The 15187-nt window shown below is 34.7% G+C and overlaps 1 protein-coding gene across 1 annotated transcript in view; it reads left to right on the top strand.

Moving 5' to 3' along the window:
* The first annotated feature begins 874 nt into the window (after positions 1–874).
* Positions 875–15187, top strand: part of LOC142319965 (uncharacterized) — a 36858-nt gene continuing 22545 nt past the window's right edge. The window contains exons 1-4 of the mRNA XM_075357643.1: positions 875–3194; positions 3228–4999; positions 12677–12946; positions 14715–15023. Coding sequence (XP_075213758.1) covers positions 875–3194; positions 3228–4999; positions 12677–12946; positions 14715–15023 — 4671 coding nt within the window. The remainder of the gene's footprint in view (positions 3195–3227; positions 5000–12676; positions 12947–14714; positions 15024–15187) is intronic.

The following is a 15187-nucleotide window of genomic DNA, read 5'->3' as shown; positions in this document are numbered from 1 at the left end:
ATAAAACATATGAATGCAGGAGGGAAAACAACAAGGGGCAGAATGGCTAATGAAGTATTATTAAAGCAGATTAGAGGAAGTATGTAAAAGCAGTATTCTTATTTTCTATTAAATGAAGGGTTTTATTAATATACAAATTTTAGTCAATAAAAAATGGCTGTTTCGTTTATCCCTAATAGTAGGTTCCTGTACACAAGTTTATATCTTATGTATCAGATAAGAAATATCTGGAACAATAGTAATTAAACAATATTCTTTACAGTCGTTGGCTTTCAAATTTTCATTTTAGTAAAAAGGTACCCAACATTTTTAATTCTCTTATATTCTTAGCTGATCTCTGTGACAGTGGTAACACCTCAGCCTTTAATGCAGAGATCCCGAATTCAAATCCTGGTCAGGCATTGTATTTCTACACTACACATTTTCATCATCATATCCCCATGTACAATCTTCTTTTTGTAAGCTTCTTTAATTAATCAGTCATGTTACATCTCAGTTTACTATAGATGATCCTGTATATAATTATGCAGAAAAATGTTGCATAAAATACAACAATCTTATATGCCAATACCTGCAAATTATGCAAAATATATACAATCAATAACCAAAAAAAGACTGCATAGTAAACATAACCACACACAGGAGAAAATATTTTGAACAATTCCAAGTACCCCTCTTTATTACCACCAACTGCACTTGTTACTTCTAAGCACTGATAAACGCATTTTTAAATGCTTAATTCATTCATCTCTCCTAAGATATAATCAACTAAATACTTAAATAAATAATATTAATTTTACTTTCTTTTTTTTTGCAGAAATGGGGAGATCTCCCTAAACCAGGAGATGAATTCCCAGGGAAAGGTGGTCGTCCCATGGTTGACGAAAAAGGTCGACCCCTACTTGACGAAAAAGGTCGTCCCATCATGGTTGACGAACTGGGTCGCCCCATCATGGTTGACGAAAAAGGTCGCCCCATGGTCGACGAACAAGGTCGTCCCATCATGCTTGACGAACAAGGTCGCCCCATCATGCTTGATGAACAAGGTCGCCCCATCATGGTTGACGAAAAAGGTCGCCCTATCATGCTTGACGACAAAGGTCGTCCGATCATGCTTGACGAAAAAGGACGTCCCATGGTCGACGAAAAGGGTCGTCCCATCATGCTTGACGAACAAGGTCGCCCCATCATGCTTGACGAACAAGGTCGCCCCATCATGCTTGACGATCAAGGTCGCCCCATCATGCTTGACGATAAAGGTCGTCCCATGGTCGACGAACAGGGTCGTCCCATCATGCTTGACGAACAAGGTCGCCCTATCATGCTTGACGATAAAGGTCGTCCGATCATGCTTGATGAAAAAGGACGTCCTATGGTTGACGAAAAGGGTCGTCCCATCATGCTTGACGAAAAGGGTCGTCCCATCATGCTTGACGAAAAAGGACGTCCCATCATGGTTGACGAAAAAGGACGTCCCATCATGGTTGACGAAAAAGGTCGTCCCATAGTAGACGAAGCAGGTCGTCCCATCATGTTTGATGAAGAAGGTCGTCCGATCACGTTAGACGAAAAAGGTCGTCCCATCAAGTTTGACGAAAAAGGTCGTCCCATCACGTTTGACGAAGAAGGTCGTCCCATCACATTTGACGAAGAAGGTCGCCCCATCATGGTCGACGAAAAGGGTCGTCCGATGGTTGACGAAAAAGGTCGTCCCATCATGCTTGACGATAAAGGTCGTCCCATCATGCTTGACGAAAAAGGTCGTCCCTTAGTCGACGAAGAAGGTCGTCCCATCATGTTTGACGAAGAAGGCCGCCCCATCATGGTCGACGAAAAGGGTCGTCCAATGGTTGACGAAAAAGGTCGTCCCATCATGGTTGACGAAAAAGGCCGTCCCATCGCGGTTGATGAAAAAGGACGCCCCATCGCGGTTGACGAAAAAGGACGTCCCATCGCGGTTGACGAAAAAGGACGTCCCATCATGCTTGACGAAAAAGGTCGTCCCATAGTCGACGAAGAAGGCCGTCCCATCATGTTTGACGAAGAAGGTCGTCCCATCATGGTTGACGAAAAAGGACGACCAATGGTTGACGAAAAAGGTCGACCCATACTTGATGAAAAAGGTCGCCCCATCATGGTTGACGAACAAGGTCGCCCCATCATGGTTGACGAACAAGGTCGCCCCATTGTTGACGAAAAAGGTCGTCCCATGGTTGACGAAAAAGGTCGTCCCATACTTGACGAAAAAGGTCGCCCTGTCATGGTTGACGATCAAGGTCGTCCCATCATGGTTGACGAAAAAGGTCGTCCCATTGTTGACGAATATGGTCGACCCTTAGTTGACGAAAAAGGTCGTCCCATGATGGTTGACGAAGAAGGTCGTCCAATCATGGTTGATGAAAAAGGTCGTCCCATGGTTGACGAATATGGCCGACCCATGCTTGATGAAAAAGGTCGTCCCATCATGGTTGACGATCAAGGTCGTCCCATCATGGTTGACGAAAAAGGTCGTCCCATTGTTGACGAATATGGTCGACCCTTAGTTGACGAAAAAGGTCGCCCCTTAGTTGATGAAAAAGGTCGTCCCTTAGTTGATGAATATGGTCGTCCCTTAGTTGATGATAAAGGTCGTCCCTTAGTTGATGATAAAGGTCGTCCCTTAGTTGATGAATATGGTCGTCCCTTACTTGATGAATATGGTCGTCCCTTACTTGATGAATATGGTCGTCCCTTACTTGATGAAAAAGGTCGTCCCTTACTTGATGAAAAAGGTCGTCCTTTACTTGATGAATATGGTCGTCCCTTACTTGATGAATATGGTCGTCCCTTACTTGATGAAAAAGGTCGTCCCTTACTTGATGAAAAAGGTCGTCCCTTAGTTGATGAAGAAGGTCGTCCCTTAGTTGATGAAGAAGGTCGTCCCTTAGTTGATGAAGAAGGTCGTCCCTTAGTTGATGAAAAAGGTCGTCCCTTACTTGATGTATTACTTGATGAATATGGTCGTCCCTTAGTTGATGAAAAAGGTCGACCCTTAGTTGATGAAAAAGGTCGACCCTTAGTTGATGAAAAAGGTCGACCCTTAGTTGATGAATATGGCCGTCCCTTATTAGATGAATATGGCCGTCCGTTAGTTGATGAAAAAGGTCGTCCCTTAGTTGATGAAAAAGGTCGTCCCTTAGTTGATGAAAAAGGTCGTCCCTTAGTTGACGAAAAAGGTCGTCCCTTAGTTGACGAAAAAGGTCGTCCCTTAGTTGATGAAAAAGGTCGTCCCTTAGTTGACGAATACGGTCGTCCCTTAGTTGACGAATACGGTCGTCCCTTAGTAGATGAAAAAGGTCGTCCCTTAGTAGATGAAAAAGGTCGTCCCTTAGTTGACGAATATGGTCGTCCCTTACTTGACGAATATGGTCGCCCCTTAGTTGATGAAAAAGGTCGCCCCTTAGTTGATGAAAAAGGTCGCCCCTTAGTTGATGAAAAAGGTCGTCCCTTAGTTGACGATCAAGGTCGTCCCTTAGTTGACGATCAAGGTCGCCCCATCGCACTCGACGATAAAGGTCGCCCCATCGCACTCGACGAAAAAGGTCGCCCCATCGCACTTGACGAAGAAGGTCGTCCCATAGATGATGCAGATCGTAAACGAGGGCGTAAAAAGGGTGACATGGATCGTGATAGCACTAGCACCCCGGGAGACTCGGACGAAAGTTTCATTAGAAAAAGAAAACTGTACAGAGGCAGTCAAGAATCGAGTGATTCAAAAGAACGGAAGCCTTCTAAGGACCGTGCCAAATATACCCCTGAGGGTGAGGGTGAATACGACCGTGAACGGGACACTCGTGGTTCAAAAGAACGCAGACCTTCTAAAGATCGTCCCGAATATGATATACATGAAGATGAGTACGACCGTGATCGAGAACGACCTGGTGGAAAAGAACGTAAGCCTTCTAAAGATCGTCCGAAACGTGTTGGTGAAGGTGAAGATGAAGATGAGTACGATCGTGATCGGGACATTCGTGGTTCAAAAGAACGCAGGCCTTCTAAGGACCGTCCTAAACATGTTGGTGAAGATGAAGAAGAGTACGATCGTGATCGAGACATTCGTGGTTCAAAAGAACGCCGGCCTTCTAAGGACCGTCCTAAACATGTTGGTGAAGATGAAGAAGAGTACGATCGTGATCGGGACATTCGTGGTTCAAAAGAACGCAGGCCTTCTAAGGACCGTCCTAAACATGTTGGTGAAGAGGAAGATGAGTACGATCGTGATATGCGTGGTTCAAAAGAACGTAAGCCTTCTAAGGACCGTCCCAAGCTTGGCCGTGATGATATTGGTGAAGATGAGTACGACCGTGATCGGGACATACGTGGTTCAAAAGAACGCAGGCCTTCTAAGGATCGCGCCAAATATGACCTTATGGATGATTACGATAGAAGAGGTGAACTAGAACGGAAAAGCGATAGACGTCTGGAAGAAGCTTTGGGAGAAAGACCACTAGAACGGAAGAGTGACAGAGCTTTGGAGGAAGCTATGGGAGGAAGACCACTAGAACGAAAGAGTGATAGAGGTCTGGAGGAAGCTTTGGGAGGAAGACCACTAGAACGAAAGAGTGATAGAGGTCTGGAGGAAGCTTTGGGAGGAAGACCACTAGAACGAAAGAGTGATAGAGGTCTGGAGGAAGCCTTGGGAGAAAGACCCCTAGAGCGGAAGAGTGATAGAGGTCTGGAAGAAGCTTTGGAAGAAAGTCCATTAGAACGGAAGAGTACTGAAAGACGTCTGGAGGAAGCTTTGGGAGAAAGACCACTAGAACGTAAGAGTGATGTACTCGAGAGGAAAAGTGTTGATGAAAGGGGCGGTGAAAAAGAAAGAGTTACAGGTAAGGCAGAACGTCCCTCAATAGAAGAAAAAAAGGCAAAGCAAATGGTTGATAAAGCTACAATAACAGAAGAAATCCCAGAAAAAGAACAGAAAATAGATGAAAAAAAGAAAGCAGAAGCTAGTCTTAAGGTAAAATAATATTTTAATTGGCAATGACCAGTCATATGTTATTACTTTAAGGGGAAAATTAGTATAATTAATTATATATAATATAATATAATAATTATAACTTCCAACATAAAACATCCATAAAACCATCTTATGTACATAATAATTTAACAAAGAAATAAATCAAATCAAGTTTGTAGCAAACCTAATCTAATATTGATTATTACGAGAAGTTGTCTCTAAAGTAAAGACAGTTTCATTGTAAAAAAAATTATTCTGAAAACTATAAAAATATTTTTTATTTCTCTTTACATTTGTTATACTACTTCTCTATATAATCGCCACATGAATTAAGACATTTATCGTACCGATACACCAGCATCAATATACCCTCGTATTCTTCTGCCCCCAGTCCATTTAGCCACTGATTAACAGCATTTTTAAGTTCATCGTCACCTGCGAATTGCTTATCACTCAAAAATTCTTTCAATTTCCCTAATAAATTGAAATCAGAAGAAGCCAAGTCCGGACTATATGGTGGGTGATCGTAAATTTCCCATCCAAATATTCTCAGTAAATCTCGTGTCGGACCTGCAACATGTGAATGTGCATTATCGTGTAGCAGGACGACGCAGTCGGTCAGCCGCCCACGTCGCCGATTTTGAATGGCGCGCCGCGTAACTTACGTAGAGTTGCTTCGAAATGCAGAAGCGTTTATAGTCGTTCCACGTGGCATGAAATCAATCAGCAGTATCCCAAACCTATCTCAAAAGACCGCAGCCATCAGTTTGCATCCAAATGGCTGTGGCTTGACCTTTGTTGGTCTGGTTGGTGACTGAGGATGACGCCATTCACCTGACTGCCGTTTTTTCTCTTTTATGTAATTAAAAATCCATGTTTCATCGCTGGAAATAATTGAATTAAAGAACTCATCACCTTTTTCTGGTGTAGCGCATCAAAATTCCAAAGCAGATCCCATTCGGATTTTTTTGTGACGTTACGTTAAGACGTGCGACACCAATGTGCACAAACCTCTCTGAATCCTAAATGGTCATCAACAATGCCTCCAATAAAAGCTCTTGAAACATCAGAAAAAAGAAGGGCCAGATCGGAAATCGTTGAGCGACGATCTTTTCTGATTTCATCATCGACGCGTTTCAACAAATCCTCTGTGATTATCGAGGGCCTCCCCCTGAACGTTCTTCATCATGGCACATTAATTCTGTTAACCTTTCACACCATTTTCGGACGTCTCTTTCATTCATTACATTATCACCGTACACAGCAACCAACTACCTATGAATTTCAGCCGGCTTAACGTTTTGATGGTTTAAAAAACGTGTATGAGTCCACATATTTCACAGTCGGCTGCAACAACGATTTTCCTATTCATTTTATAACGTAATAACTTACACATAACAAAGATACTACGCGACAAGACAAAAATGTAGCGGGTACATTACTTGCGTGACCATCACCAACACAGGTTCGCCAACGTTAAGAAGAGAAATTTCCCTGTGGTCTTTACTTTAGAGATAACCTCATAAATTAAGGATATTTTTGTAGACAATATAAAAAAATAATATGTCACTAATTCCATTCGAAAAAACAAGACATAATAAACCTATAAACAATTATTTACACATTAGTATTAATAAAATTTCAAGTAAAATATTTAATGTCTACAATAATGAAAATTATAAAATATCTTTTAAACCAATAAATAATTTAGCAGAAAATTTAAATTAAACAAAAATTACACCACAAGGTAGATTTGATAATAGTAGCATTTATAAAAATCATAATGATTGTCTAGAAATATACATTTGTAAAAATAATAGATCTATACATAGAAATTTTTAGAACATACAAAAATAAAAGAGAATTTTTCAGATGTTGACTGCCTCATTACACAAAGCATAAAACTAATTATACAACATAATTTAGAAATAAATAATAAAAACAATGTTGAATATTTAGAAAAATACATTTGCAATAAATGTATGCACTTAAAAATGAACAGTTAAATTTTGCAATGATGAACTGTTCAAATTCACAGACCTGTTTTGATAGTTGACTTAATTACAACCAGTTTTAATTAGCTTGATCTTAGCATCTCTATTTTAACATGTGATGAAAGAAAACATTGCTTGAGATAAAACTTTAATAAATTGATGATGAATCCTTGGATTTGAAAAATTCTTATGTTAACTGGTAAATTTGTATTGACCTTGCCGTTAATTTGGTGTGTTTGAAAAAGTGGTTTTGTTGGTAGTTAATGATTGCCACACACTGGACATTCTTAATAATGTTATAATTTTATAGCTAAAAAGGATATTCTTTCCAACAGAAACAAATGCACTGGTACATTTTAAAACTGTCATCCTATATACTCTTTCTACCTCAGGGTTCCAAAAAATCTTGTACAATATTATTAGATACATTGGAAAAATATAGGTAATAAAAGATAATTATGTAATATTTCCACTCTAGTCCTATCCTCTTTAGTCAATTCCTGTTTATACACAGTTGCTTCCAACATAACACTCAATTCTGTGATAAATCAGAATGAAAAGGTACACCTACACTGAATTGTTTAATAGCAGTGGGTATTTTGTAACAAATTAATTTGAATTTTAAAAGGAAAATGATTTTTTTTAATTTAATGTACACACTTGCGTTGTTTAAATAGGAGATTTAATATATTTCACTTGTTTTGAGAGAAGCTCTAAATTTGTTTCTATGTATACACAAAATAGTTATATGAAGGATGTTTAGTAATTAAAGTCAAATTGCAAATGCAAAAAACTATTTAATAGAATAAACTGTAATTACCTGATATTCAAGTTTAATAATACTCGTAATTTCCATTGTTATAACCTTTGTTTATTTCAAAAGGGTTAGCTATGCTTGAAATGTGTACTGTGGAAGATCACCATGTTGATATTTTTATTTTTTGAAGATGTAAAACCAGCCAATGTTAAAATTTGTATTAACCATAAACATTTTTATATAAGTGGATTCAACAGTTTAAATCTGGATGAACAAGTATCACAGATTTTAGTTGCAAATGACCAGTAGAAGTTTCGACTGACACTTGGCAAAATTACATTAATGAACTTATTGACAAGGACAGACACATAAAATTTGAGAAATTGATGAAATCTGTAGTGAGAGTTTTAGCACTGTCTATTTCATTATCCATGATAAGCTGAATCACCAAAAAATGTATTTAAGGTGGATTCCAGCACAGTTGATCAAAATTACAAAATTCACGTTTGTGGAACTTAAAGAACAGTTTTAGCAGAAGACAATGCTTTTATAGTAGATCGCATAATAACTTGTGATAAAACTTGGATTCATCACTTAGAGCTGGAATCCAAACGTAAGTAATGGAATGTTAATATCACAAGTTCATCAGACAAAAAATTCAAAATCTACGTGTCCATCCATAAAGTGATACTGATAAGTGTTTTGGGACTATAAAGGTCCAATTTATTGGAAATATTTGGAAGAACAATGTATGATCAGCAGTAAGTACAATTGTGCCATGCTAGAAAGTAAAGTGAAACCTGCAAAAGCAGAAAACGTACTAATTCTTCTGCATGGTAACTCCCACCACATTCAACTGAAAAGATGGGAAGCTATTGAAAAGTCGGGTTGGAAGACGTTGTCACGCTTAACTTACAGTCTTATCTTGCATTATCAGATTGTTATTTGTTTGGTTCTCACAAAGAATTTTTATGTAACCTCAGGTTCTTCAACAATCAGCAAGTCAAGGATGGCCAGTCACCAACATGAACCATTCGTCACTACTGAAATAAAAAATCTGAGAGAAAGTAGTTTTAGTTTTGTTTTCATTGAATAAATAATAATTTTTCTCTAATTATACTGGACATCAAAAGTTTGTTTCATGTTGTACCATAGTAAATAGAGTTGTACCATAGTGTAAATAGGTGAATTTTACATTATTTTTGACACTAATTTCAAATATGTAAGTGGTTTCTTTCTATCAGGCATAGGTTTTTATTGTAAGAAAAGTATATGAGAGGAGTATAACAATTTTATACATGCTAAAATCTTATCTTTCTATCTTATCTTTCTTTCATCTAAGTCTTATCTTTCATTATCAGATTGTTATTTGTTTGGTTCTCACAAAGAATTTTTATGTAACCTCAGGTTCTTTAGCATGAAACTGTAAAGCACATTTAAGTGCTTTACAGTTTTTAAGAAGCTCAGTTATAAGTTCTTTGTAGTTAAGTACTTGATGATTTTCAAGGAACTTGTTTTACAACCTTCCAAGCAGTGATTTCCAAGCAGCAACTTCAAATTCACTCAAGCTGTCTTCAAATTCAGTATTATTCATTAGTTTTTTTATTTGTGGACCAACATTTAGAAAGTGAAATCTAGTCCCACCATGATTCACTGTTTTAATGAAATTTTTCATTAAACCTAGTTTAATGTGTAGTGGCAGAAAGTAAACTTATACAGGTTTTTACTAGTGCTGGATTCACACAACATTCCTCTCTCCTATAGTTAATCTTTCTCCAAACTATAAACCAGATAACATGCTTCACTTTCAGTGCTATCCACAAATGTTTTTCATACTGAATCATAGCCAACACAAATAATTCATACTTCATATGACTCCTTCATGTGATCTGCACAAGCTAAAAGTATTGAGGAATATTATTTCCAACATGGACTGCTTTCAACTACGCTTTGAATGCATATGTCCAAAAGCTTCTAGAAAAGATTTCACCTGACTACAATAAACTAAGTCCTTCTACTGGAAGAAGAAACATTCAAATTCACACTGCCTGTGACTGAAAGCACTTATATTAATATTGTGTGTAAAATATTCCATCCTTTCAGTTATAATGCGAGAATCTGTTTGATTCTTGGATAAATTTAGATCATGAATGAGATCATTTAATTCTGACAGATTAAATTCTGAATGATTAAATGTGGTTCAGTTTTTTATTTTCTAAAACAACTGGATTCTCCTTTGTTCATCTGATAATCTGCATAACCTTCATCAGGAACAATTTCATATTTTTTCTAATACCCATAGTTTTGGTGGAATTTGAAACTGTGGACTGAGATACTGGTCTTATAGTAGTGAATATCAGGATATTTAACAGTATGTCTTATTGTCTAGACTTAGTTATCCCTGATATTTTTATTATTATAAAAAAAAATAGCTTCAGTGAAGTAATCCTTCAGTTCTCTCCAACCATTGGAATTGCAAATGGCATGTGATGAATGAGATCCATTCAACACATGAGTGGCAGCAAATTTGAGGACTTTGTTTACATCCAAAATATAGTTAAAATTCATACAATTTTTTTATTACTGGAGTTCTCCCTGAGACTTTAATGTTACCTCACCACAAATGTAGCAGAAACTGTCACAATACACTCACAAACTCATATTACAAAACTTTAAACACTACATACACACATTAGTGATGTACACACTGAATTTACAGGCAACAATAAAATCACAATTTGTAGGAAAAATAGCTGCACTACTAAATGTTACTTAAATGATAACTCACTCTTGACTAATTTTAAGATTTTTCTTAACAAAATTCATGTATACTGTGTAATGTGTGACTAAGTGGGCAACATATTTACATTTAGAAAAAAAATATGGCATGAATCATATGTATATTATTTGTAATCTTTCATGTCTATTTATAAGCTTAAATAATAGTTTATTTAGCAACTTATAATGGCTGCAGTAAACAGTATAAATAAATAATATATTGTATTTGCATTGTTCATACACATGTACTTGTTGGAAAGTAGAAAGGGCAATTACAGACAATTTGGCAGGGAAATTCTGACTTCTTATTTAGAATAGCATCAAAAAATATAAATATTGGCCATGTAGCAAAATCATTGATGATCAGTGTTGTTGAAAAACTCTTGTATGCACAATTTTTTTTACATTGAAATTTAAACAATATAGTACTTAAACAATAGCTACATTTTAAGAACTATTAGCCACTACAGTTATAGTACTTTCAGCGGTTCTAAACAGTAAATAAAGGAAACAATTGAAGACAGATGTAAAGCTTACGGCTTTTTCATTCTACAAAAATAACATAATAGCCAACAAAATAATTCAACATAACATACTACAAGAAAAGTATATCAAACACTTGGATATAGTAGTGCAAGTAACCTACTATCTCTGAAGCCATAATTATTTTTTAATTAAGGCTGATTAGAATTTAGCCATAAAGAAGATTGATAAAATATGAATTCTAATTATTCATAAAATAGTAGTTCACTATTTATTTTTTGAATTACTACATCCTGACAACCCTGTTTTAATAATAAACAGGTTCTAGAAGGGTTAGCTGTTAACAGCTGACCAAAAACACTTCTCAAGACTGTATAGATCTATTTAAATCTGATTCAGGTGAGTTTCTTCAATGTTATAACAGTAGATTAAACATGGATTCATCATTACATACCAGAGACTAAACAGTGGGTCAGAACAGATGGAAATACACCAAAGAAAGCTAAAACAGTTCCATCTGCAAGAAAAATAATTGCTATGGTTTTTTTGGGATTCTCTTGGTGTGGTGCCCATAGATTACCTGGAATAAGGCAAGGCCATCACCAGGAAGAATTACAGTTCACTACCAGTTCGATTGAAGGGTATGTTATGTCTTACATATCTGGCCAAAGAAAATGCTCTTTTATTTGGATAATTCACTTGTACACATGTCTCAGTTTTTACTGCAAAACTCAATGACCTACATTGCTTTCATATGTGCCTTGTTTGCCGGATTTGACTATTACTATAAGTTGTATTATACTGAGAGTTAATACAAGGTGAACTACATTGAAAAATAAAATAAAAATTTCTGAAAAATCTTGTTTTCTTTCTCAACTGGATAATTTTACAACTGGCTGTTGTACAATAGCACAATGTCATACAATTGTATCTATTTTCTGTAATATTATTATTATTATTATTATTATTAAGTATCACATATGTAATTTTATAATATCAATTTGCAAATTTAACAGAGCAGTAATATTACTTTAGAAATCCTCTGTTTACATTTCTCTTATAGTTTCCCTTGTAATGACAAATTTTATAACATCTTCATATGATATGATACCATTAAAACTTTGTTGAAATTACAATATAAACTATAAAAAGATAGTCCCAATTCCAGTGAGAAATATTAAACTGAATTGTGATACATTAAATTTTAGCATTTCCATTTATTTCATTTTGATTATCTGAATCCTACTTTGCAAAGTAATTTTCCAAGGTTTAAACAATTCATTTTTTAAAATAATCTCTTCTAATTAATTATTATATAGTCTATCAATACTTAAAAATCTAAGAAAACCACATATAATTTTACAAAATATCCAAACTATAATAATCTTCTCCATTAGATTTTCACAGCAGCTGAGTGTTTGATACAAATCTATGCTGTGAACTAAATTTTATATTGTTAGCATTTAGAAAAGCAGTTAGTCTGTTTAAAACCACCCTTTCTGTTACTACTGAAAAGTGAAAGAAGAAAAATTGGTTTGTAATTTTTGCTGATCTCAAATATAGATTATATTTGATTATTTCAGTAATAATTTAGAATAAAGTAAATGAAAATATAACTAGAATTAAACCTATAAATCTTAACTTTATAATTTTTTATATGTTTAGAGATTTGAAAAAGAAAACAAAGAACTGCTAGACAAATTAGAAGAACTAGAAAAACTTGCTGATGAATATGAAAAAGATATTGAACGTTTAAAGAAAGAACGAGACTGTCTTAGAAAAGAATTAAAACGGTTACAAGCAATTGAAAAAGAATTAGTTGAAGCTGAAATTCGAATACAAAACCTCTTATGTGAAATAGAATCCTTGCAATGTTACATAGAAAAACAGGACAAGGAAGCATGTGAACTAGTAAAGATATTAGAACAGCAACAGGTATTAATTTAATAATTAACATATAAATACAAACTATAATAATAAACATAATCAGTTATCTTAAATGTTAAATTGAATAAAATAAAAAAGAGAACTCTCATCTAAAATTAGGTGCTCATTTTGAAAATGCACAATTATTATCAAAAATTATAAATGTGTTAGTAAAAATCCCTTTATAACAATTTTCTTTGTTACTTTACGACAATTTCAACCATATTTTTGTGACATTGGTCCACTAAAACTGCCTCTTGACAATACATTATGTAAATATGCTGTTAACATTATCTGATAAACTAACCCAAGATCATACAGCAGATCAAAAAATAATAATACAACATAACACTACATACTGTATTTTGAATTAGTAAAAAAAAAAAAAAAAAAAACTGAAAAAATTAATAAAATTAAAGCATATTTAAACAAGCTTTGTGCGTTTTCTCAAGGCACAAAGCCTTTTCTCTACCCAACTGTTAAGCCTTTCTTTAAATTTCAAGAGAAATTTGGTAAAATATTCAATTATTATTTAATATGTCATCATGACAAATACAGTCGCCCAGGAATATACAAATTAAACTGTAATCATGGCACTTAATACACTGGACAGATTGCAGCTGGATTCATCCACAAAAAATAATAAAAGCACTACATGCAGCAGTATAAATCCTTGCAAATTACATCCTAGAAATAGGGCAATAACCTCAAAGGATGCAAAGATACTACTTAACCTGCAATCTGTGAGCAAAGCATGTACATGCTTTAAATAACATGAACTGAATTCTACATCCACACTAAATTTGATAGCATAATAAAGAGTTCCTGGCTGCTTTGACAATTGCCATTAATAGAATAAATCTGTTCCTTTAGATCACAAGGGTTAAAAACTGGTCGATTCAGTTTCACTACATGGCCACCAGAAATTAATCCTTGGTGTGTATGCTTTAACGAGTATCAAAGAAAGTGAGGCAAAGTAAGTTGTTGAGCATTGTTTGAAAGTAAACTGCAACACATAAATATATCACCATGGAATTGTAAATAAAATTTAAAAAATCAGTTAGTTATACCATGAAAAAGACACACAAAACTCAAAGCTGTTGACATTCAGAACACACATATGCCTGCAAACTAATTTGTTAACATAAATCATGTTCTTTTTGGTAGAATACAATCTGAAAGGTCATAATTAGGTAATTAATTTATTAATTATTATCAATAAAACAGAATATTATGTTTTAATGATCATTAAAAATGGTTACTTTCAGTTTATGCACAGTGTACCTGCATCCATATTTATTTATGCACCATATTAATACAAACCACATATGTGATCAATAAGACAAGTGGCATTATCTGTATCTAATAAACAAATTAACAGTATTGTTAGAAAATGCTCCTGTCCTCATGTTTTTCAAAATCAAATTTTCTGAAAGAAAGTTTTTTACAATTGTCTGTTTATTATTTTAATTTCAGTGTGTGCTGTCTTTACAATCTCTTAGTACTGATTTCCTTCTGTCTTTGTACACTGCTGCTGCTTCCCAAATTTTTCATCAACTTTTTGGCTTCTTGATGATTCCTAACAAAATGAAATAATTTCAGGCAATAATTTTTTGGGTCATTTACAAATTAAAACAAGAAAATACTACTTCATTATGTCAAGCATTTTTTTAAAATTTAAAATAAATATTTTAAGTACATTGTAGAAACAATTTTAATTCTAATAATAAAAGTACAAATACATGAATAACCACATAATTAATTTCATCTATTACAGGGTGACATTGACAGAGCTAATATGTTGGATTATAGATTGAAGGAAGTGTGCAAGCAACGTGATGAATTAAAAGGCAAGTTAACTGATCAAACAAACATTCAGTGCAAACTTAAAGAATTAGATACATTAAAGGAAGAACGGAGATGCTTAATGGATGAAATGAATCATTTAAAGAAGATAGAATGCCAAAAGAATGAACTGCAAGAAGAGCGAGAAGCTTTAAAATACAAGATCAGAGTGCTAGAAAAAAATGCTGCATTAAGTGAATCAGAAACACAAGAAATGTGCAGAAAGATCTCAATGCAACAAGTAAGTAAAATTCATTTACCAGCATACCAACCTTTTATATATTTAAACATTTATTAAATTTTAACAACCATACCTTATTTAATATTGAAAAATATACAACACTCTAATAATTATGGCTATTATCAGCAAAAATCAAATTAGTATTAAGAATAGTGTACCTTTTA

The sequence above is a fragment of the Lycorma delicatula genome, chromosome 2 (assembly GCF_047948215.1).
Source record: "Lycorma delicatula isolate Av1 chromosome 2, ASM4794821v1, whole genome shotgun sequence".
In the NCBI taxonomy this organism is placed as follows: domain Eukaryota; kingdom Metazoa; phylum Arthropoda; class Insecta; order Hemiptera; family Fulgoridae; genus Lycorma; species Lycorma delicatula.
This window is presented reverse-complemented; position numbering and strand designations above follow the sequence as displayed.